General features: G+C 30.7%; 1 protein-coding gene across 1 annotated transcript in view; it reads left to right on the top strand.

The window, feature by feature from the left end:
* Positions 1-497: 497 nt before the first annotated feature.
* The window catches only part of LOC100201458 (dnaJ homolog subfamily B member 13), an 87,951-nt gene continuing 62,727 nt past the window's right edge, over positions 498-25,721 (top strand). Inside the window, exons 1-2 of the mRNA XM_065794004.1 lie at positions 498-640; positions 1,533-1,636. Of these exons, the coding sequence (XP_065650076.1) occupies positions 573-640; positions 1,533-1,636 (172 nt within the window). The 5' untranslated portion in view covers positions 498-572. The remainder of the gene's footprint in view (positions 641-1,532; positions 1,637-25,721) is intronic.

Here is a 25,721-nt window from a genome sequence, read left to right on the forward strand (position 1 = left end):
TAGTCTGTTTAAATACGCGCTTAAAAATTAGTTATACCAGCGTACAAAAAATGCCTATCTTATTAATAACCATTTATTTATGTTTTATTAGCAACCGTTGTTACGAAGGTTTTTATATTTACACCATTTAGGTAGTACTAATTAGTGAAAGTTATACTACACATTTGTGTAGTATAACTTTCACCAATTACATATTATTTTTTAATATACATTAAAAAAAAAGTGATTAAAAGCTGATCAAAATTAAATTGTTTCATATCTAAATATAGTTACTAATAGTTTGCTGTCTTTAAGCTTTTCCATATAAGTTAATTTTTAAATTTTAGTTGCTCAGAAAATTAAATGTGAGTATTATAGTTCAAAAATTTAATGTTAATTAATATACCAAATAATTTATTACAAATAAGTGAGAAAAGAATTAAAGTTTGTTTAATATAATTCAATTTAAATAATGGAGGCTCAATTTCAAGAAATACTCTTACTTGTTGTAAGAGTACATCTGTTAAATTATCTTTAAATTTTGAGGTTTAAACCTAAATAACTTCTAAAAAAAAATTATTATTCATTCTGATATGGGACAAGATTACTATGTTGTTCTTGGTTTAACTAGAAGTTGTACTGATGCTGATATAAAAAAAGCGTAAGTCTAATTTCATACTACTGCTATTTTCTGATTGTTAAATGTAAATAGTTTAGTTTTATTTGATATAAAATAATTATGTATTATATTATTATTATATTTAATTTATAATATATAACACATAAGAATTAAGAATATTTATTTTTTAAAATAACTTAAAACATAATTAGGCTTACTAATTAATAATTTTACTGGTTATTTTAAAGCTTACTTTTGTAGCTTCTTAGTAAATTTTCAATAAGTTTAGAAATATATTTTGAGAAATTAATGATTTTAATGTAAATTAAAAAGTTTACTTTCTAATAATTTACAACTTACAAAATTAGGTAGTCTTCTAATATTTAATATGTTGTTTTCTTAATGTTGTTTTCTTTTAAAATTTTTTTTATGTTTTCCCCCTTCCCCCAATAATTGTTATCAATGTTGTCTTTTTAATTACTCATCAATTTCATTCTGTCCAAATGTGAGGGTAGAATGAAATAGTTTTTTTTTAATAAATAAAGTTTCTTAAAATGTCTTATTTTTATTTTTTTTATTTGTATATATTTAAATACAGTTTCAAATATTCTACAATGTCAAAAGCTCCAAATAAATGTTAAAATTAAAACTCTTAACTATTAATTTAATCCCATTTTATTCAAGATAATTTTTTTAATACTTTTTAAATATTATTAGTATACTATTATTATATATATATTTATTTTATATATTATAATGTACCTTGCAAAAATATCTGATAAAAATATTATTAATAATGTATTATTATTCTTGTGCAGGTTTTTTCAATTTATTTCTATTTATTTTTTAGTGCTTAAATTTTTTTAAAATTCGAAATATTTTAACAGTATTCTAACTGTTAGTTAAAATAAGTAATAGTTTTTATATATTTTAGCTACCGAAAACTTGCATTAAAGTATCATCCCCACAAGAATCAAGAACCTGGCTCTGATTTAAAATTTAAACAAGTAGCTGAAGTTTATGATGTTCTCAGTAATTGTAAGTAAAATAATGTTGACTAAAATCTTAATATAGTATGGTATCATAAATTTCCTAATTATTTAATTGTTTCTTAGTAACTTAACCAAATTTATTTTATTTAAAAAAGACTTTGAAAAAATAAATTCAATTTTATTTATTCTTATCTAATTAAAATAAAGATCTACTAAATAATTCCATGCCATATGATAAAGTTTTTTTTTGCAAAACATGAAGCTCTACAACATTTCAATAACAAGTTCAATTTATGCTAATTTTTTTTTATTAATTTAGTTTTATCAAAGGAATACTGAAAGCAAACTGGAAAGTTTTGTAAATATTATGAGCCACAAATTTTTTTTAGCTGATTTTTGTTCTACTTTCTTATCATCACAATTTTTATTCATAATAATTTTAATAATTTTTTACAATTTCCTATAAAAAGTTATAATTATTTTTTTTGCCATAATAATAGCTCTTCATATTTAAATAGTACACGCTCGACCACCATGTTGATATATATACTAAATCCCCCACAGATGGTTATTTCAGTATGGTATTCCATCAATAATATTTCATGCAAGGCTAAATAGTTACTACATTGTTTTTGTGTTTTTATATACATACATATAAAGTATATATGTATGCACAGGGTATTCAAAAATGGTTGACCCCATTCCAAATACCCATATCTCAGAAAATACTTGATGGATCTTAATAAAACTAAATACACTTTATGTTGAAGGTCATAAGTTTTATTGGTTAAATTTACAAAGAAAAGTACAAGTATTTGTTGGTCCTATGACAGACATTCATAAATGTTCAATATGAGCGCCACCTGTGACTCTGCAAATGTCGAGTTGATATTTGAGCTCATGCCAAACTCTCTGTGGCATGTCTTTGGTAACACTTTTCAGTGCAGCTATAATTCTCTGATTCAATTCTTCAATGTTAACTGGAAGAGGAGGTACGAAGGCTAGTCCTTTCTCATAACGCCAGAGCAAAATATCACATGCAGAAAGGTTGGGTGATTGTGGTGGCCATTTTCGAAGCAAATTGTTTTCTTCAGTACCTTGACCAATCCATTTCTCGGGTAGAACTTTATTGAGGTAGGCTTGTACAGTGAGCTTCCAGTGGGGTGGAGCCCCATCCTGTTGAAAAATGTAACTTTTGTCTTTTTCTATAAGTTGATTAATTAGCCAATTTTAAAGCATTTGAAGATAAACTTCTCCGTTCACATTCCATCGAAAAAAAACAGCCCATAAGTTTTTTTCTTGGATATTGCACAAAACACATTAACTTTTGGTGAGTCCATTTTAGACTCACCAAAAGTTTGCAAATTTTTTGAAGAAGGCTCGCTGCATTGTCTTCGGTGACTGATTCCGAGCATACTCTAACACGCAAAATACCTTTCCTTTCAAAGTGAGCAGCATTTCTTAACCTGAAAAAAAAGATAGAAATACTAAATGTTACACACATAAACTTGCAGCGTTTTCACACAGGCAGGCAGATGTAGGTCTCAAAACCAAAGTCTTGGTCTTGAGATGCCTCAAGACTCATATTTAACTGTCTTGGTCTTGATATTGGTCTTAAAGCCTAAAGTCTTGGTCTTAGTCTTGGTCTTGAAAGCCTGGAGTATTGGTCTTGGTCTCGAACCTTTACTGTCTTTTATTTTCTTCATTTTTGCAAAAAATATCAACTCAAAAAATGGATTAGTTATTAATAATAAACCGTAGATTGCTGCAGTTTCCCGCTTTCAATGAGAGTTCCTCGCGTCGGTTTGATAAGGTTCTAACTTAAATTTTTTATGTTAGGAGAATTTAGATAAAAATCTTTCAATTTTTTTACTCCTTACATGTGTGAGTATGAGTTTTATTATGTTAAACTTCTTAGAGTTTAAGTCTTGATCTCGGTCTTGAGTTGATTTTTTGATGTCTTGGTCTTGGTCTTGGTCTTGGCCTTTATTGTCTTGACTACATCTCTGTATATATATATATAACTGCAGAGAAATAAGTTGAGTGTGGTACTACCAGGGATATGATGTGGATCAAACTTGAAACTTTTTGCTTAAAAGGCAAGCACTCTACCACTATACCACTACCATATATATATATATATATATATATATGTATATATATATATATATATATATATATATATTTATATGTATATATATATTTACATGCATACATACATACATACATACATACATACATACATACATACATACATACATATATACATACATACATACATACATATATACATACATACATACATGCATGCATACATACATACATACATACATACATACATACATACATACATACATACATACATACATACATACATACATACATACATACATACATACATACATACATACATACATACATACATACATACATATATTTATATTAGTCTTCTCTGTTTGAAATTTAATGCCAGCGCACAAAAAAGCGTTGCCAGGATGGTCATTTTTAAGTTAGTCAAAAAATGCATTTTTTTCTGCTATTTAAATAAAAATAAAAATAGCGAACAGAATTTTTTGAATAAATACTAGATAAAATAATTTAAAAAAACTGTCAAAAAAAAAGCCATTTTTCATGAAAGTTGCACAAATGAACAAAAAAGCTTTGTTGTAATTTAAAACAAAATGCCTTTAGTTTTTGCGAGCATATGGGCGAGCGCGAAAAGACGGAGTGAAAGCGCTGGCTAAACGGAGAAGAATGATATATATATTTAATGTATATATATATATATATATATATATATATATATATATATATATATATATATATATATATATATATATATATATATATATATATATATATTTATATATAAATATGTGTATATATGTATGTATGTGTGTATATATATACATATATATGTATATATATATATGTATATATATATGTATATATACATATATAAAAATGACCTAACCGATGATCTTGATATAACTAAGGAGATGAAGGGTGTACTAAAATGTTTTTTAGTTACAACAAGTATGATAGTATATCTCTCATGCTTTTAGAGAACAGATTACCATCTTTTCATACAATTATCTTAAACTAGAGACATGATTTTCATAATCAGTTGATGGCTTGTACCTTAGTGAATAATAAAATGCATTTACTTAATCAAATTTTAAAATAATACTTTTCTTTTAAAAATTATGGACCTGACACTTGAATTACATATGCCTGTTGTCTGAAATATATTTATAATGATAATAATAATAATAATAATAATAAAAATAATAATAATAATAATAATAATAATAATAATAATAATAAGTATGTATATACGATAAAGTTGACGCTTCAATCTATGTGGTCACAACCTTCATCTACAAACTTTGTCAAACTTTGCTGATTGATTCCATTATTTTACAAGATATCAAAGTGTCATAAATGATTGGAATGCTTTGCTATCCGAAACCATAAACGTATTGTCATCAAATGCTTTTATGAACTTTCTTAACAGAAAAACATAAAAGCATTTGTTAAACAACAGTTCCTGGAGCTGGAAAAAACTGAACTGTTTTGTTTTTTCAAAAATCTAATTTTTAAAAACACGTTTTGATATTTTGCAATTCATAAAACCTACATTGTAAAAAAAATCCATATTGTCTTGGTGTTTTTTAGTCATATATTTATTTGTTGTTATTTTTTTAAATTCACCTTCCCAAGTCAATGAAGGCCAATACAGTTGAGGAGACTACTTTAGTTGTTGTTACAACTCTCTCTCAACTCTATAACTCTAAAACACGAACCTTGACAAAGCAAGGCTGCTGTGTGGAGAAACAAATTGAGGGCAGTACTACCAGGGACATGATAGGAATTAAACTCTGAGCTTCTTGCTTATGAGGTGAGCGCTCTCAGAGGTGTACCCTCCAGTTTTTTTCCAGTCGTCCTGCAGCTGACACAGTTTTTATTTCTTATTTGAGTTGTCCAGTATGAACAATTTTTTTGTATTTTTTCTTGGGTAAAAATAATAAAGAAAAAAAATTTAAGTCTGTCAGCTAAAATACGTCTAATAAGAAACGGTTTGTTTAAAAGTAAATTAATTAATTTATTAATTAAATTAAAGGTGTGTTGTCATCTTTGTTGTATTCAATATCTGTGTTGTATTGTTTGTTTATGTCAATCTTAACAAAGGTTTCATTACATGAAGCAAAAATGTTAAAATCCAAAACTTATATATAGAAAAATATTCTATTATTCTCTCTCAACCTTCAATCAAATTTAATTCACTTGAATGTTTAAACATTATGTTTTTAATGTATTGAACATTTTTCATTGTACGAAGACTTTTTTTTTTAGAAAAAAGGAATTTCCACTTGCAACATTAGTTGCGTTCTAGTAATGTTTTTATTTTATGCATTCTAATAATGTTTTTTAATTTGTTAATTTTGTTAAAGTTTAAAAAAATTTATTTTACTAATGAAAAACAAAAGAGATTTAGTGTTATTAATGATTCAACTGTTTTAACCATTCATGTGATTCAAAATACGAATATAAAGTTTAAAAAATGATACAAAAGCATTTAGAAATGAAAGAAAATGTAATTTTAAAGCTCATTTTAAATTGAGAAGAAATATGCTTCAAAATGCAACAACAATATTTAAAAAAACAGTACAGTCGCTCTTCGAAACGTTAAATCTCATGGTTTCTTTCTATTAGGTTTTGTAAAATTATATAATGCACCGTAGCGTGCTCATTGTTAAACAAAGTGTATACTACTTTAACTGTTTTTTGAAGTTTTTTTTTGAATAACCACAAGGAATAAAATCATTATAGATCAAAATATAGTTTTATTAATAAACACACTTTTGTAAGTAACAAGCTGTCTGTTCGTCCTGCCGGGCTACTGACAGGTATTTTTTACAATTTCAGTCGCCCTTGGAGAGTGAGTCAACCCATGCCACTGGACGACCATGAGAGTACACCCCTGGCTCTACCACTAGTAAAAATTTGCAAATGTTTTAAATATAAAACTTATGACAAAAAATTTTTTAAGATATTGGTTTATATATATATATATAACTTGAAATAATAGTTTAAATTTTTTTTCAGTTATCAACACAATAAAAGTTATTAAAACAATAAAAGTTTTTAATACAATAAACAGTTATTAAGATTCAAAAAAAAAAAAAATTCTCAAATATTAAGCTAAAATGTCTTTGGATTTCTTTTAAGTCAATACTCTAAATCTTTCTCTTAGGAGATTGAACTTTGCATAAAATATGCAGAGATAATCTTTGGTTACCCAACAAAGATTCTCTCTGCATGGCCATGTGATTCTGCTACATAAATGAGTCTTTTTCATAAATTTAATTTGAATTTCTTGATGCTCTTGAAATACTAAGAATATTTTCTAAATACAATTGAGTGTCACAAATGCAGACCACATATATTCTTGGTGTGTAACTTAGCAGATAGAAATATCCACATTAGTACAAAAATCAAATGAAACTCTTCTTATTTTTATTAAAGTATGTGGCATTGGTATGATAATGTAGTGGTTTTGCGCCCTAGGTATTTTAGAAAAAGAATGATATTTTTCATCCAAATTGGGGTTTGTAATATGCGTTTCTATAGAAACTTTGGCAACAAAAATAAATAATATTCCTTTGGCATGTTGAACATACCAGCTGTACATTTTGTCTGATGATTATTAACCACTAATAAGTAGCCTCCTCCTCTGTAGTGGCCTTCTCGGCCTTGAGGAGGTGAATAAAAAAAAAAAAAAAAAAAAAAAAAAAAAAAAATGTGTAAATAGGATCACTAACTGACTATAGACTGGCTTGTGCAACAAGAGGTTTTACCATTTTACTAACTCTATCTAAAGTCAAGAAAAACTAAAGCTTGCTTTTCTTTAAAATTAGCTTTTAAATGTTGGGAGTAGGTGGCTTGACTTTTTGATATAAAATGATGCTCTTGTAAACTATCTAACTGTTTATAAACCATTTTAATAAATGGTATATTTTTCATCTCATTGTGAAACTAATGGGAAAATCTAGCAAAATCTTGTTGTAATATTGAAAGGTGAAGTTGCTGGTAAAAATTGATTTTTGCCATTATTAAAAGTTAAATTCGCTAATTTCATTTTCATAAAACAAAATGCCAATGTAATCATAACAAAACCTGTTTTCTAGGATATTTATATTACAGCTACACAGCATATCAATGCTACAAACCATTCATTTCAAAAAGCTTTTGTAATCAGCAATTTAAGGAATTTTCTGTACAAGAAGTTTCACATTTTAATGGTACTAGCAAACACAAACTGCATGATGACAAGAAGCACCACCCACAAGAATGTGGGTGGTGGTATTAATGTCTATTGATTCTCTTGGTTTTTATCAATCAACACTCTTCAATTGACGTGTATAAGAATTTTTTTTTAATAATAAAAGTACTATCTTAGGTAACAGATGCTTTGCATTGAGTGTCTTATCTTGGAATCTTAGTATTGATGGTTATCTTCCTTTAATTTGTAAAAACTCCAATTATCACACACTTGGCCTAGACATTTAAATTCGTAAAAACTCACCCATTTGTCAGGAAACTAGGTTTAAATCCACTGACTATTCTTTTATGTGCTTTCGTTTAGCACCACTTTACTCTATCACTTTTATTTTTCCGCTTTATTTTATATCGCTCTCCATCATCTTTTTGATGTTATTTTTGATCAAATTGACCTTTATCTTTATCTTTCATCCTATATCGTTGTTGTTGGTGACTTTAATGCTTTTCACATTGAATGGCTTGGCTCTAGTGTCAGTGACTCTGCAAGTGTTAAGGCCCACAACTTTTGCCTTTGCCTTGACCAAATAATCAACTTTCCAACTCGTATTCCAGATAATCCAAATCATTTACCTCCTTTACTTGATTTTTGTCTTGTTTCTAATTCTAGTCAGTGCTCAGTTTCTCCCCCTTAGGTGCTTTTGATCACAGTTTAATATCTCTAAAACTCTTATCCCATTCTTCTTCATCATCAGAATCCCCTTATCATCGTATCTTTTACAACTACTATAAAACTGACTGGGACTTGTGATTTTCTTTGTGATGGCCCTTTAGTTAAAATCTTTTATCTTCCTGCTGATAAATGTGCTTCTTATATAACTTCTTAGATTCAGGCTGGCTTGGAATCTTTTAATCCATCTCAACAATTCCAAGTCAAGCCTCACTTCTCTATGGTTTTCCTCACATTGTGCTGCTGCAATTTCCAATCATAACCATTACTTTCATATTTATTGCCAAAACAATTCTCCAGAAAGTAGGTGACTGTTTACTATTGTCAAAAACCATTGTAAAAAGGCTTTCTCAAATGCTTAAGCCCAATATTCTCAGGTCACAAAATCTTGTATTTCATCTCAAAAATTTGGCTTCAGAGACTTCTGGAGAATCTTTAACATGTCTATAATAAGGGCAAATCTGTTATTCCTCCTCTATTACATGATTAAGTTTTTGTTGCCTCACCTAAAGACAAAGCTGAATTGTTTTCTTTGAACATTTCATCAATCTTATCTCTTAAATCCACTAAACATATGTTACCTGATATTTATATTATTATTTTTTAAACATCTTCACTTCCAACAAGACTGCAAGCAATCACAAATTAAAGTTGGAAGTTACTGGAAGAGAAAAGATGAAGATTGTGGAGCAAGATAATGATTGACAAACGACTTAAAGGATTGCAAATTATATACAAATCAGGAAAACAAGAAAAAGGAAGCGAATTCCAAAGAACTGATGTTCAAGGAAAAAAACCAGACATAAGAGTTTTTGGAGCACTTAGGAACAGTCACAGAAAAAGGATGAGACTTAATTAAATGACGAGTAACATGAGAATGAATTTAAATAGATAGCACAAGAGAGGCAAGCTCTTTAGAGCAGTGCCTATAAATTATCTGTAGAAAAAAGAAAGAGAAGCAACATTACAATGGCGTGATAATGGTTTTTGCACCTTGTCTAAAAGAAAAAGCGCATCATTAGAAGAACCACCCCAGATATGGGAACAGTATTCCATACAAGGCCGGATTTGAGATTTTATAGAGATAGAGAATAGAATCTGGAGTAAAAAAGTGTCGAGCTCGATAAAGAGATGCAATTTTAGCAGATGCTAATTTTGCAATGGATTTGATATATGGTTTCCACAAAAGATCGTAAGTAAGAGTTAGTCCTAGAAGATGAAGGGTAGATGACTCATCAAGTACATTACCGTTCATAAATATAGGAAGATCTAAATTATTGCCATAACGATTGGCTTAAAAAAGTTGGGCTTTATCTGAATATAAGTTCACCAGCCACTGTGAGCCCCATGCTGAAGTAAAAGTGAGATCTTTTTCAAGCTCAAATAACCCCTCCAAGCAATCAAATAGTGTTAGCTTCTTATCAAGACAAGAATAAATGGTAGTATTATCAGCAAACAATGCCACCTTAGTTGTAAGAACATCTGGAAAATCATTAATGTAAATTGAAAAGAGTATAGAGCCAAGGATTTAAACTTGTGGAACCCCTGAAGTTACAGGATATGAAGAAAAGTGCTGTCCATTGAGGACAACTTTTATACTACAATTGGAAAGGAAGGACTCATTATTCTTAAAGATGTTACCAGATAAACTGTAAGAAGAAAGCTTATGGAGAAGACCAGCATGCCAAACTTTATCAAAAGCTTTAAAGGTGTCAAGAGCAATGGCCTTAACCTCTCCACGTTTATCTAATGCACAATAAAACCTATCGGTTATTACTGTTAGCAAATCAGCTGTAGAACAAGAAGATCAAAATCCATATTGATGATCAAGATAAGAGATTAGGTGTTTGTTAATTAAATATTCAAAAACCTTACTTATGATAAGAAGAAGACTAATGGGATGGTAGTTAGACAAATCAGATCGCTCTCCAGAATTTTTGAAAAAAGGGATAGCAGATGCCGCTTTCTAGCCGGCTGGAAAACAAGGCTCTGATAAGCACTTGTTGAATAGTTCTGAAAGTACAGACAAGAGCTCCACAGAATACTTCTGCAAGACTATAACAGGTATGTTGTCGGGGCCACAAACTGTAGAAGAGTCTTAGCAGGAAATCACTTTAGATACAGAAGCTGGAGGGATTAGAATGTCAAGCAATGGATCAACCTGTTTGACGGCTAAATCAGGTAGAACACAACTAGTGGAATCAAGAGATAATATTGATGAAAAGTTTTTAGCAAACAATTCATCTTTGTCTTTAGGTGAGGTGGCAAAGTCTGAACCATACAAGAGAGGTGGAATTAAAGATTTGCTTTTATTATTGATACTATTAAAAATTCTCCAGAAGTCACAAATTTGCTTCTTATATAACTTTTTGGATCCAGGCTGGCATGAAATCTTTTATTCTCTCTCAAGGGTTTCAAGTCAAGCCTCACTCTTTTCCATGGTTTTCCTCACATTGTGCTGCTGCAATTGCCAATCGAAACTGTTACTTCCATATGTATCAGCAAAACCAGTCTCCAGAAAACAGACATTTTTTTGTTACTGCTAGAAGCCATTGTAAAAAGGTTTTGTCTAACGCTAAAGCCTGCTATTCTCAGGTCATGAAATCTTGTATTTCATCACAAAAATTAGGCTCTCAGAGAGCCTAATTTTTGTGATGAAAATGTCTGTTTTCTTGAGACTGGTTTTGCTGATAGATATGGAAGTAACAGTTTTGATTGGCAATTGCAGCAGCACAATGTGAGGGAAACCATGGAAAAGAGTGAGGCTTGACCTGGAATCGTCAAGAGGGAATAAAAGCCATGCCAGCCTGAATTCACAAAGTTATATAAGAAGCACATTTGTCAGAAGACAAAAGATTTCTACCCAAGGACCATCACAAAGAAAATCACTGAAAGAGTCCCAGTCAGCTTTAAGGTAGTTGTAAGAGGTGCGATGATAGGGGAATTCAGATGATGAAGAAGAATGAGATAATAGTTTTAGAGAGACCAAATTGTGATCAGAAGCATCTAAGTGAATGTGGAGAAACTGAGCACTGACTAGGATCAGAAACAAGACATAAGTTGAGTAGAGAAGGTAAATGATTTGGGATGTCTGGAAAGCAAGTTGGAAAGTTGACTATTTGAGTTAGGGATTGAGAAAGGCAAAAGTTGTGGGCTTTAATGCCTGCAGAATCACTGACACTAGAGCCAAGTCATTCAGAGTGGTGAGCATTAAAATCACCGACAGCAACTATATTAAGTGACGGATAAATAGAGACTTGGTCAATATGATCAGAAATAACATCAAAAAGAGTGCAATCTTTAGATGAAGGAGAGTGATATAGAACAAAGAAAAAGGCGATAGAGTGACGTGGTGCTAAATGAAAGCACATAAAAGAATAGTCTGTGGATTCAAACCTAGTTTCCCGACAAATGGGTGAATTCTTACGATTGTAAATCCCCAAACCAAGCATGTGACTATTAGAGTCTTTAAAAATTAAAGGAAGATAGGCATCAGTACTAAGATCACAATATGAGACAGCTAAACTCTAGTTAATCTCACAAAGATCATTTAGGTGAACATTGTAAGAAATAAAACTCAACAGAAGAAAAGTTACTTTGAGGACCCTGAATATTAGTGAATGATAGATTTAGAGAACTTGGTGATGATGATGGTTTTTTGTGTTTTATAGTTTTTGATACTTAAGTCATTTCATAAATTAATTAAAGAACTTGTTTCAAAGCACAGAAAGTGCTTTGAAACAAGTTACTCAAGTACAAGTACTCAATCCACTATTCAATAGTACAAGCGATTGCCTCATTACTATTAATAAACCCTAATCTGTAACAAAGGCTCCAAATGTGGCCTCGACAATGTAGACCAAAAGTACTAACAGGAAAACCATCCATGCACAACATAGCATTGTTAGTACTCTGATATTTTACAGCTTTTAATGGAATCAGCCTCTCTGAGAGGTACCACAGAGTTCGAGAAACCTGACTACCAGCCGGCCTCAGAACCATAAAACTAAGTTTTAGAGCTGTACCCTCATTAGGAGATAATAGAATGAGTTGCCTAGTCATATAAACAACATATAAAACATAGAGATACAAGCAAAACCCATGTATTGAGTCAAGAAGATCCAGCATTCAACAACCTAAACTGGAAACAATGTATTAAAAATACATCTGCGCCAACCTAATAGATGAAGAAGGGGTGCAAGGCTGGTCAGCAGATAGAATCTGTTTACCCCTTAAGTCTTTGCCTAGGAGGCCTTCTGGCTCATTCTATATCATATCACCTAATGGTCCCCAGCGTACCACCTCAAAATTGCTTCAAATTTTGATCACCCAGAGCTTTTATGAAAAAAACACAATCCTGAAAATTTCAGCTTGATTGACCAAACTGTTCAATAGTTATAATTGAATTAATATTGAACCAAGTCGGAAATATTTGAGTATCTGAAGCTTACAGTAGATTTTTTCGATTTTCACCAGATCATAACTTTTTAAATAAAATAGATGATCACCTGAAATTTTTTAAAGGTAATGGTTTTTTATCTAAATTATCTATTTTTGTAGGTGTTTTTGACTGATTTTAAACAGTTTTTGAGTTCTTTTACCTCAAAGTTGTTAAATAACGCATTATTAGAAAATTTTTTGGAAACTTTAATGTGCTACAGTTCAATACTAACAGACAAGCTGTGCCAATTTTTTGTTATGTTTGTGTACTTAGAGTAACCACTTGCGAAAAAAATTAAAATTATGTGTTAAAATTGATTTTAGCACTTGCAGCAGCCTGTTAAAATATAACTGTTTTTAAAAAATACGATAATTTACATTTACTTTGTAGGCATAGAAAATAGTGTAGACAGTTAAAATAAATTATGAAACATTTTAATGGCAAAGTTCTTTATACATGATAATCACCAAAAAACAACTAAAGACCTATATTCTATCTTATGACATGAATATAGTCCTATGACTTCGGTGTATATATACTTTTTTTCCCTAAATAAATATAATCAGTTTTTCCTAAAACAAAATTATTAGTGTCTTAACCTAATTTATTTGATATGATTTTATAATATGTATTTGTTAAATTTTATGCATATAGTATAATTATAATGATATAATTTTCAGATGATTATAATTTTCACATGGTTATAATTTGAGTGTAAAATACTTCATTGGTTCAAGAGTTTGTATTATAATCTAAATCTGCACAGTATTGTCTGGATTTTATTATTTTAGTTTTTAATATTGCAAGAACCAAAAAGTAAAAGTTTTGTGTATGCAGAAATAGTTATATGTAGAGATAGTTTACTGTTTGAGTTTTAGACAGTTTTAATCACATTTATATTCGAGATTTCATTTTTAAGATTTTATTACTGGAAACATATAAAAAAGTTTATTTTTGATTATAATGTTACATGTTTAACCCCTCTTTTAAATAAAGATTTATTCAATCTTTATTTAAAACTCTTCCTGTGTGGGAAGAGTTTTAAATGAAGATTGTGATAAAATTTCATATTGTGATAAAATTTCATATTGTAGAATGGTAGGAAGAATAAGACTAAAAGATACTGATTTTAAAGTTTTAATGCAAAGGATATGATACATTTTTGAACCAAATGAAGAGATATGTTTTCACCATGAAAAAGCCTATGTTTCTACATATGAAGCACTTCAAAAATACTGTTGTGATCCATTTAAGTCCACAAGAAAAATTATCAAGGGATTGTGTAAAATCAATATATCAATAGCAAATCAACATAAGATCAAACTTGGTCAAAAAGTTTGTACTAACTGTATGAATGAATTCAAACTTAAAAAAATTACAAAAAGCAGTCAAGATAAAGCTGCTGAAGAAGATTTGAGTTGTTCAGACCTTGATAAGACGGTTCTTAATAAGAATGTGTCTTTATTGGAAATATCTCCACTCAAAAATGTAAAAAGACACAAAAAATTAGGATATGGAAAGGAAAAAGCTAAAAAAAAATTGCAACAATATGACAAACCTAGTAGTGTCAGCATTGGATATAGACCCAAAAGATAAAGTCAGAAAAGGAACAAAAATGTATAAACTGTAATGATTTAGACCAACTGTTAGATGAAATAAAAAATAAAATGAAAATAAGTTAGAAGGAAAAAAAAGTTCAACTACTAACACTAACTTCTGATAGTTAGTCAATTGAAAAAACTAGCAAAACATTTTCAGAACATCTTGTTAAAAAAAACTTGCTAAACTTGAAGCTAAAATAGGACAGCCTTTAGAAGATATTGTTAAACAAAAATCATTGAAATTTATGAATTCGAAAAGTTCACATGACATTGTCCAGGAAAAAGAGACTTTGTTTCTGTGTGTGAAAGTAATGCAGAAATTCATAAACAAAAATGTTTAATATTAGTTCAATTTAAGTTATACCCTAAACACAAAGTTGGATTCAGCAAGTTCTATGAACTAAGGCCAAAGTGGTGCATTACAGTTGATAGTAGTGGAAGTCACTCAGTTTGCGTATGTTCTTATCATCAAAAAACTAAGTTGATGTGTGCGCTGCTTTGCCTAAGGGTCATTTAATATATTACAAAGACTTGATGAAAGTATGTGTTTGTAATATATATATAGTCGAAGCTGCATGTTTCATTTATGTTCCAACTCCCCTGGTAAAGTAAATTTAAAGACTTACTTGGAAAATAAGTTTGAAATTAATGATTTTGATTTTGATGATCATGTCATATACAAGCAAAGTCAACTGACCGAACTGCACTTGTCACAGTCCAAACAAGCATTATTGAGTTTATTGAAACTCTGTATGATCTTTTTTAGTGAAACTTTGTATGATCTTTGTCACCACCACTTTATCAAAGAAGCACAATCCTCCTAGTTATCAGAGGCAAAAAGAACATTAGATCAACACATGTACCATCTTGAAGATCACAATGTAAATGCTGAGCACCACTTCTTTGCTACATCCCATGACAAAAGTCTGTATGATGAAATCACATAGACTTTTGCCATGGGATGTAGCAAAGAAGTGATGTAGCATTTTTGCCAATCAACTTGTTTCTTCTTGCAGCGGCCTTGTTTGTCAAGGTTCGTGTTTTGGAGTTAAATAGTTGGGAGAGGGTTATAATCACAAGTAGCCTCCTTATCTGTAGTGGCTGTCTTGGCCTTGGAAAAGTGAATTACAAAAAAAAAAAAAAAATAGGAGAAAAATAGGAGAACCTGATTCTCACACCAAATGAACTGTTTCCATGGGCTGAAAAAAAGATTAATGGTATTAAATTATTTTATATTTCAAGTGATAATATCAATAATCATGAAACTTATTTTAGCCTAAAGAATTGATATGAAGAGATGAGCACAGTCCCAGGCACAAGAACCTATCAGTTTTGTACCAGGTGGAGAGAAATATTTTTATGGAGAATATCTAGCGATACTGTCTATGATACGCATTTGCTGAATAATATTAACTTGGCAAAAAAAGATCCTTTAAACTTTCACCCTGGTAAATGCATTGCATGCTTTTACAATGATGAATGGTACATAGGGCTTGTACTTGAGATTTGTAATGAAAACCAAGATGTTAATTTAAAATTCTTACATAAAAACAAATTAAATTTAAAATGGACTAATGATGTACAATCAAGTCAATGTTGGGTTCCATTTGACAAAGTAATATGCCAAATAAGTGCCCCATTCATTAAGGGTAGATGTGCTTGTGATTACAAACTTGCTAATAATGATTATGAAGTATTATGAGTTATGTAAATCAGAGAGAAATTAGTATACTTGTGTTTCATGTGAATATAAACTTCTTTTTTCAGCATTTTTTATTTTTTTGAAGTATAATATATGCGCTATTAGGTATCCTTTTAAGCTAAAAAAGCATTGCACTCAAAATGCTAAAATTATTCCATAAGATAGAGTATAGTTCTTTGAATTTTGATTTTCTATTTATAGAACCTTGCCAGTTAAAAGTTTCATAGTTTGTTTTAACTGTCTGCGCTACTTTCTATACCTACAAAGTGAATGTAATTTATTGTATTTTTTAAAAAAAGTGATATTTTAACAGGCTCCTGCAAGTGCTAAAATCACTTTTAACACATTAATTTTTAACATTTAATTTTAACACATTTTAATTTTTCCCACAAATGGTTACTCTAAGTACACAAACATAACAAAAAATTGGCACAGCTTGTTTGTTGGTATTGAACTGTAACACATTAAAGTTTCCAAAAATTTTTCTAATATTGCGTTATTTAGCAACTTTGAGGTAAAAGAACTCAAAAACTGTTTAAAATCAGTCAAAAACATCTACAAAAATAGATAATTTAGGTGAAAAATCATTACCTTAAAAAAATTTCAGGTGATCATCTATTTTATTTAAAAAGTTATGATCTGGTGAAAATCAAAAAAATCTACTGTAAGCTTTAGATACTTAAATATTTCCGACTTTGTTCAATATTAATTCAATTATAACTTTTGAACAGTTTAGTCAATCAAGCTGAAATTTTTAGGATTGTGTTTTTTTCATAAAAGCTGGTCAAAATTTGAAGCAAATTTGAAGTGGTACCCTGGGGCACTTTTGAAAAACTAGGTGATTTCATATGGAATAACCCTTCTACAAGACAGTAGCCGGATACATTAACATTTGGCCAAGATGAGTATTTTTATCAAGATACCATCTCTAGCCTTTACTCAACCAAGAGCCCTTTTTAGCCTAAAGAGCTCTTGTAGGAAATGCCTTTGCCTAAAAAGGAGTATCCTACAAGGCAGCAGGACATGAAGCAGATTGTTCTGGGTTTATGTTACCGGTAGCAGTTTAGCCTGACCTGACATAACATTTCAATCTTCTCATTATACAGCTGATTTGCTAAAGTAATAACTGATAGGTTTTATCATGCATTAGATAGGTGTGTAAAAATTAAGATTATTGCTATAATATTCCTAAAGCCTTTGATAAAGTTTAACATGCCGGTTTTCTCCATAAGGTTTCTTCTTACTGTGTATCAGGTAATATCTTTAAGATTATTGAGTTCTTCCTTTCCAATTGTAGTATAAAACTTGTCCTAGATTAACAGAACTCTTCTTCATATCCTGTAACTTTAGAGGTTCCTCAAGATTCTATCCTTGGCCCTATACTTTTTTTAATTTGCATTAATGATCTCTCAGAAATTCTCGCATCAAAGGTGGCATTGTTTGGTGGTGATACTATTATTCATTTTTGTCTTGATAAGAAGCAAACGTTCTCTGATTGAGACATTGTAAATTTGAATCAAATACTCCAAGGTCCAGATTTATGCCATCTGCTGAAAAGAGGTAAGCATTAATTGAAGACGAAATGGTAGGTATGGTATGAGGCCTGGAGCGGACTAAGTATTTCATGCTAGTATGTCGTAACAACCGAACATAAACTGCTTATTAAATCATAAGGAGATTTTAGATGAAACACAACTCTTTTGATTCAAACAGAGAGCTTTGCCATAGAAATTCATCATTCATCATCAACCAGGAAAACAAGTCTGGCTGCAGATGCTGTTCTCATCACCCCTAGAGAGCATGGCTTAGTATAACATTCAGCCATATGCAATCAATATAGTGAATTATGCAATTAATAATAATAACCCTGATACTAAATAAAAATAGTCTTGATAAAATGATTACGGCGAGGCACTATTTGTTGGACAGGCATCACATACAGCATACAAAATAAGTAATCGCAATGTAATTTTTAATGCATGACTACTACCTATCCAGCCTCATTTCCCTGTGATGTTGTTTGAATGCATGTTCTCTAACTATTTAGATTATCATGAAATTATTTTGTCATTAGCCATAGAATTTCTGAGTAAAGCCAAGTTTATGGAACAAAATCAGAAATGTCAGAATTAAGTGCAAAAAATTTGTAAGTTATTCATAACTTTTTGAGTTTGGAAGAAATTCACATTTTCATTCCACTACAACATACAGAATTAAGAAAAGCCAAAAAAAAATGTGATGGCAATGAAAAAGTTAATAGATGCAAAGAAAATTGTCAATATTTCATTAAAGTTGATGAATGGTTTGACTAGTTGTGAAAAATAGAAAAGTTCACAACTTGAAGAAATAAATCTGGGCATTATCTCCAATAATATGAAAGAAGATATAAAAAGAGTTGCATTGTTCATTTTTTTCAATTACTAATATTGTATTTGTCATACATACAAATATTGTAATATGTTATTTTGTTACTATTGTACTGACTATTATTAAAATTATGAAATATATCATCTGGAATAATGACTTTCAATTTGTAAACAATGTTGTTATTATGACTAATTAAAATTTTTTTTGCATAAGTATTTAATTAAAACTTTCTTTTTCATTTTTACTTCTCACGAAGTTTAGATTTTAATATAACATTTCTGATGTCACACTGAAATAGTGTGCTGCCAGGGGCTTCAGTACATACATACTTTAATATATAACCTGCTTCTGCAAAGATCTTTAAGATTGTTTGCCAATTATGTTATTAGTATGTAGTCTTAATAGTTCTAATAACTTACCATACTATCTTCTAGCATACTGTTAAGCAATATTTTTCAAAGTAAAAATTTTTCATACTTTTTCAACTGTTTTTTTTAAAGCATGATTTTGCGTTAGTAGTTGACCATCTAAAAAAAAATCAGTATTTGACCGTCCTTTGCTTGTTGACCATATGTTAAACGAGAGAAAATGAAAGCTGTGATAATTTTTTAATTTTGATTCAGTTAATATAACGTTGTAAATACATATTGTAAGTTTTTAAAGCAATGCAACACTAATACAACATTTTATTAAAAGTGAAATGTTGAGTAATGACATGACCCGCATTCAGATATGACCCACGTTCAGATATGACCCGCGTTCAGATATGACCTGCGCCAGGAACACAACAAAAACAAAATTTTAGTTTTTGTATATATATATATATATTCTTTTTATGTCAACAAAAACAGAATTTTATTACATATGAAATGACAAAGAAATGTTCATTCCGGGTATAAGGTATGATCCACGTTGAGAATACAAGTTTGGAGGGTGGATTTTTCTTTGTATTTGCTCCCTTAAATATACAAGATTATCTTCCTTATCTGGCCGATGATAAGAAATTCCAATCTAAACCATTATGCCTATTTCGTAGCCATTAGCCACAACTTGTACTACTTTTCCCGTAAAATGGCTTCCTTCATACTCAATAATTGCAAAGTCATTCCTTTTCAGTGTAATTAAATCTTTATCTGAAAAATATTTATACCATTCAAAATCTTCACAATCGCTTAGTTCAGGAACAGAAATAGATAAGTCTGAATCAGACTTTTCATACCATTTCCTTTTCTTTAATTTTTGCTTATTTTTTTTTTCTCTCATTCCCTTTCATTTTCTCTTCTTTCTTTCTTTCCCTTTCAGCTGCTCTTTCTTGTTTCAGTCTTTCTATTTCTTTTTTTTTTCGATTATTTTTTGGAAATACAATTGGCCAAGTTCCTCAGACACTATAGCAAGTATTTTTTCTTTTAGGTTTCTTGAAAAGAAAGTCTAATGTTATTTCCATAGGCAGCTGCTCAGATTTATAGATCACTAATGGTGTTACAACACTGCCGTTGGCATTACCAGTAATCAGTACTGTGACACTCTCTGTCATCTGTATTAAATTGTTGATATATTGTCTTATCTCCCTTTCTTGCAAGAACTTTAGTTCCTTTTGGGTTTAGAAAAAAGATGGTCTCTCTGTAAACCATTGTAAAATATTGTTCTGTGTCACTGATGCAGGGGAAACTGTTAAGTTTTGGCTTTTACGTTTGGATATACTTTCATTTCTCCTTAAAAATCCTTGGATCCATTTCCTCCCAGGTTAATTGTTAGTAAAAGGATTGTCTTTACTAAGGTCAGTAAACAACCGTTGTAAACATCCTAAAGTTGTTTTACAATTACAGTGAATCCTGCCATTTTCAGGACCCAGTTAGCAATAACTATTTCCTCTTCATAGCTTAGGACTGTTTGAGGTCCCATTTTTCTTTCAATGGGTGACTTGCCTTTCAATTTATATTTTAGAGTAATTCTTGGTACACCATGTTTTTTAGCTGTTGCCTGGACTCATGTATTATTATTTCTTACATCTTGGATGGCTTCCTTCACCATTTTTTCTGAGTATTTTTTAAATTGACCTTTTATGGCAAGCATAATGAACCTAAAATAATACAAAAAAAAAATGAATTCAGAAGTTGACACATTGTTGTAGTAATTGATCACCTGGTCATCTATTGGATAAACCTAACTTATTATGTTAAAAATATATAAACAAGTGTTTTTTGCTAAAAAAAATACATGAAACATACATGTTAGGATGAGTTAAGATAAACAAAGGAATAACTGAGTAATTGACCACCCTTGGTCTATTACTAAATTATTTAAATTTTCTGATCCAGTATATGACCACCCCCATAACTGACTACAGATGGTACACCCCCATAACTGACTACAGATGGCAGTAAACAGATAATAAATAACTTCTTATTAGTATTAAACATATTTCGAAACAAAATAAAGTAATCTGAAAATAAATAGTACTTACCTTTTAAAACTAACTTTATTTGCGGCTTCTCCTTTGCAAATTGCGGAAGAAAACTTAAAAAAATAGACAAGAGCATAGCACATTAACATTGAATGTAAGCCATCTTTGTTCAAAGTTGTCAAATGTTTGTACATATGTACAACCAAATGGTAGGAGTATTTTCCCACTGTTTTTCAAAACGTTCTTTGATAGTAGGGCTTGTTTTAACAATTATTTTTCTAAATAGTCAATTACTGGTACTGTTACCTTAATAGACATATTTAAATATACTATTTATATTGTATATGTATTATACAGTAGTGGTGTAGTGGTAAAGCGCTCACTTCATAAGCGAGAGGTTCCGAGTTTGATCCCCACCACGTCCCTGGTAGTACCGCGCTCAACTTGTTTCTCCGTGCAGCGGCCTTGTTCGTCAAGGTTTCTGTTTTGGAGTTATAAAGTTGAGAGAGGGTTATAACCACTATTAAGTAGCCTCCTCACCTGTAGTGGCCTTCTCAGCCTTGAGGAGGTGAATAAAAAAAAAAAAAAATATGTATATATATATATATATATATATATATATATATATATATATATATATATATATATATATACACACATGTATAATCATGGTTGGGCTCAGTACTTTCTGGCTGGATTTACTTAGCAATAACTCGAGAGATACTTAACGATTCATTTCCTTTTTTTTATATGAAGACCTTGTATATATATATATATATATATATATATATGTTTAATTGTATTGGTGTTTTACCAATACTATCAGTTTATCAGTACAAAAAAATAAACAAAAAACCTTTTTCTAAAACCTTTTTCTAATTGAATTGTTGGAAAAAGGTTTTGGTAACTTTTCCTTTAAAATCCACCTAATCACATTCAAGTATTGCAAAACTGTCAAAAGTCGCTAAATCTTCAGTAGGTGAACACTCAAATTATTAAAAGAAAAAGAGGTAGTAGAAAGATAAAAGGTTTTGTATCAAAAAGTAAAGTGATTTCGATAATCCGGTCAATTACAAAAAAATTTTAATCCCTGTTTTATTTCCACTGTTCAAAGAACATTCTGGTGTTGAAGGTTACAAATGCACTCAGTTGCTGTCAACAAACAAGCATCAACAAACCTAGAGTCAAATCTTTGTGATGAATGGTCTGAGCCAGCTTGTACATGTTTTATGTTGCTGATCATTGACTGTTTTTCTCTAAAATTTGTGGATTGAAGAAAGCTAAACCAATAGTTATTTTGCTCAAATATCACTGATGGTGGTTGCTGTAACTGTAGCCTGTCTAATAGTTGATTTTCTATATTCAAACAATTGGCATAGCAAACGAAGATCATTGATGGGTGCTGTAACTGTGCCAGGAGCTTGGAATGATGCTTCAATGTAAGCGTCACATATAATCAAGAGAGACTGAAAAGTTCTCTTTTCTTCATCAGCTTTCAGTTTGAATTTTTTTTTTCAACGTTTTTGCTTCCAACAAGGCTGCAAGCAACCGCTATTAGAGTTGGAAGTTACTGGAAAAAGAAATATGAAATTTATAGAACAAGATAATAATTAACAGATGACTTGAGAGATTGCAAATTATATGAATTAGGAATGCAAGATAAGGGAAGCAAATTTCAAGGTACTGATGTTTGAGGGAAAAAATAGATGAATTAGAGGTTTTAGATCACTTAGGAACAGTCACAGAAATAGGATGAGACTTGATTGAGTATCGAGTAACACAAGAATGAATTTTAGTAGATGACACAAGAAACACTAGCTCTTTAAAGCATAACCCATTATATTATTTGTAGAAAAGAGAAAGAGAAGCAATATTACAGCAATGCGATAATGGTTGGAGTTGGCTGCAAGAGCAGGTCAAACTATGTTTACAATGCATTTTTGCACCCAGATTTGGCAACAGTATTCCATACAAGGATGGATTTGAGATTTATAGAGATAAAGAATAGAATCCGGAATAAGAAAGTGGCAAGCATGATAAAGAGATGCAACCTTAACTGATGCTAATTTTGTATTTAATACTAATACAATAGTATTAAATACAAAATTATAGTATATTTAATACTAATTCAATTGATTTAATATATGGTTTCCAAGAAAGATTAAAAGTAAGAGTTAATCTTAGAAGTTAAAGGGTAGATGACTCATCGAGTACATTACCATTCATAAATATAGGAAGATCTAAATTATTGCCATAATGATTGACTTAAAAAAGTTGGGTTTTATCTGAATTTAAGTTCACCAGCCACTGTGAGCCCCATGCTGTAGCAGAAGTAAGATTCTTTTCAAGCTCGAATACCCCCTCCAAGCAATCAGAGAGTGTTGGTTTCTTATCAAGACAAGAATAAATGGTAGTATCATCAGCAAACAATGCCACCTTAGATGTCAGAATATCTTGAAGAACGTTAATGTAAATTAAAAAGAGTACAAGGTCAAGGATAGAACTCTGAGGAACTTCTGAAGTTACAGGATAAGAAGAAGAGTGTGTCCATCAAGGACAACTTTTATACTACAATTGGAAAGGAAGGACTCATAAATCTTAAAGATGTTACCAGATAAACCGTAAGAAGAAAGCTTATGGAGAAGACCAGCATGCCAGACTTTATCAAAAGCTTTAGAAATGTCAAGAGCAATGGCCTTAACCTCTCCACCTTTATCTAATGCATAATAATACCTATTGGTTATAACTGTTAGCAAATCAGCTGTAGAACAAGAAGATCGAAATCCATATTGATGATCAGAAAGTTATTAGATTCAAGATGAGAGATTAAGTGTTTGTTAATTAAATATTCAAAAACCTTGCTTATGATAGGAAGAAGACTAATTGGATGTTAGTTAGATAAGTCAGATTGCTCTCCAGAATTTTTGAAAAAAGGTATAACAAATGCTGCTTTCCAGCATACTGGAATACAAGGTTCCTATAAGTACTTGTTAAACAGTTTTGAAAGTATATACAACAGCTCTGGAGAACACTTCTGCAAGACTATAACAGGAATGTTGTCTGGACCACTAGCTGTAGAAGAGTCTAAGCAGGAAATCGCTTTAGATACAGAAGCTGGAGTGATACAAATGTCAAGCTATTGATCAACCTGTTTATTGGCTAAATCAGGTAGAACGCAGCTAGTAGAATCAAAGGATGATATTGATAAAAAGTTCCTTGCAAACTATTAAGCTTTGTCTTTAAGTGAGGTGACAAAATCTGAACTATGCAAAAGAGGTGGAATAACAGATTTGTCATTATTATTGGTACTGTTAAAGATTCTCTAGAAGTCTCAAGAGCCTAATTTTTGATTTCATGACCTGAGAATAATGGGCTTTGGCTTTAGACAAAACCTTTTTACAATGGTTTCTAGCGGTAATAAAAAAACGTCTGTTTCCTGGAAAACTGTTTTGCTGATAGATATTGAAGTAACAGTTTTGATTGGAAATTGCAGCAGCACAATGTGAGGAAAACCATGGCGATGAGTGAGGCTTGACTTGAAATTGTTGAGAGAGAATAAAAGATTTTATGCCAGCCTGGATCCAAAAATTTAAATAAGAGGCACATTAGTCAGCAGGAAGACGAAAGATTTTCACCCAATGGCCATCACAAAGAAAATCACAGAAAGTTGAGTAAAGAAGGTAAATGATATGGTTTGTCATGAAAGCGAGTTCAAAAGTTGATTATTTGTGTTAGAGATTGTGGGTCTAAATGCCTGCAGAGTCACTGACACTAGAGCCAAACCATTCAGTGTGATGAGCATATAAGTCACCAACAACATTGATATTGTCTGATGGATAAAGAGAGAGCTTGGTCAATTTGATCAGAAATAACATCAAAAAGATTGCAGTCTTGAGATGATGGAGAGCGATATAGAACAAAGAGAAAGGTGATAGAGTGAAGTGGTGCTAAATGAAAGCTCACAATAGAATAGTTGATAGATTCAAACCTAGTTTCCCGACAAATGGGTGAATTCTTATAAATGTAAATCCTAAGGCCAAGCATGTGACTATTGGAGTCTTTTTGAATTAAAGGAAGATAACCATCAACATGAAGATTGCAAAATGAGAAAGCCAAACTCAAATTAGTCTCACAAAGAGCAAATAGGTCTTGTGAACTTTGCTAGAGATAAGACTAAACAGAAGAAAAGTTACTTCAAAGACCATGAATATTAGTGAATAATAGGTTTAGAGAACTTGGTGATGATTATGGTTTTTTGTGTTTTATAGTATTTGGTACTTTAGTCATTTTTAAATTTGTTAAAGTACTTTACTCAAAGCATAGATAGTACTCAGTACACTATTCAATAGTCCAAGCAATCGTCTCATTACTAATTATAAATCCTAAGCTGTAACAAAGGGCTCCAAATATAGCCTCGACAATGCACAGCAATAGTATGAACAGGGACACCATCCATGTGCAACATGACACTGTTAGAACTCTGATCTTATACAGCTGTTGATGGAATCAGCCTCTCTGAGAGCTACCACAGAGTATGGGAAACCTGACCACCAGCCGGCCTCAGAACTATTAAGCTGAGTTTTAGAGCTGTGCCCTCATTAGAA

The sequence above is a fragment of the Hydra vulgaris genome, chromosome 03 (genome assembly GCF_038396675.1).
Source record: "Hydra vulgaris chromosome 03, alternate assembly HydraT2T_AEP".
NCBI classification, from domain to species: Eukaryota; Metazoa; Cnidaria; class Hydrozoa; order Anthoathecata; family Hydridae; genus Hydra; species Hydra vulgaris.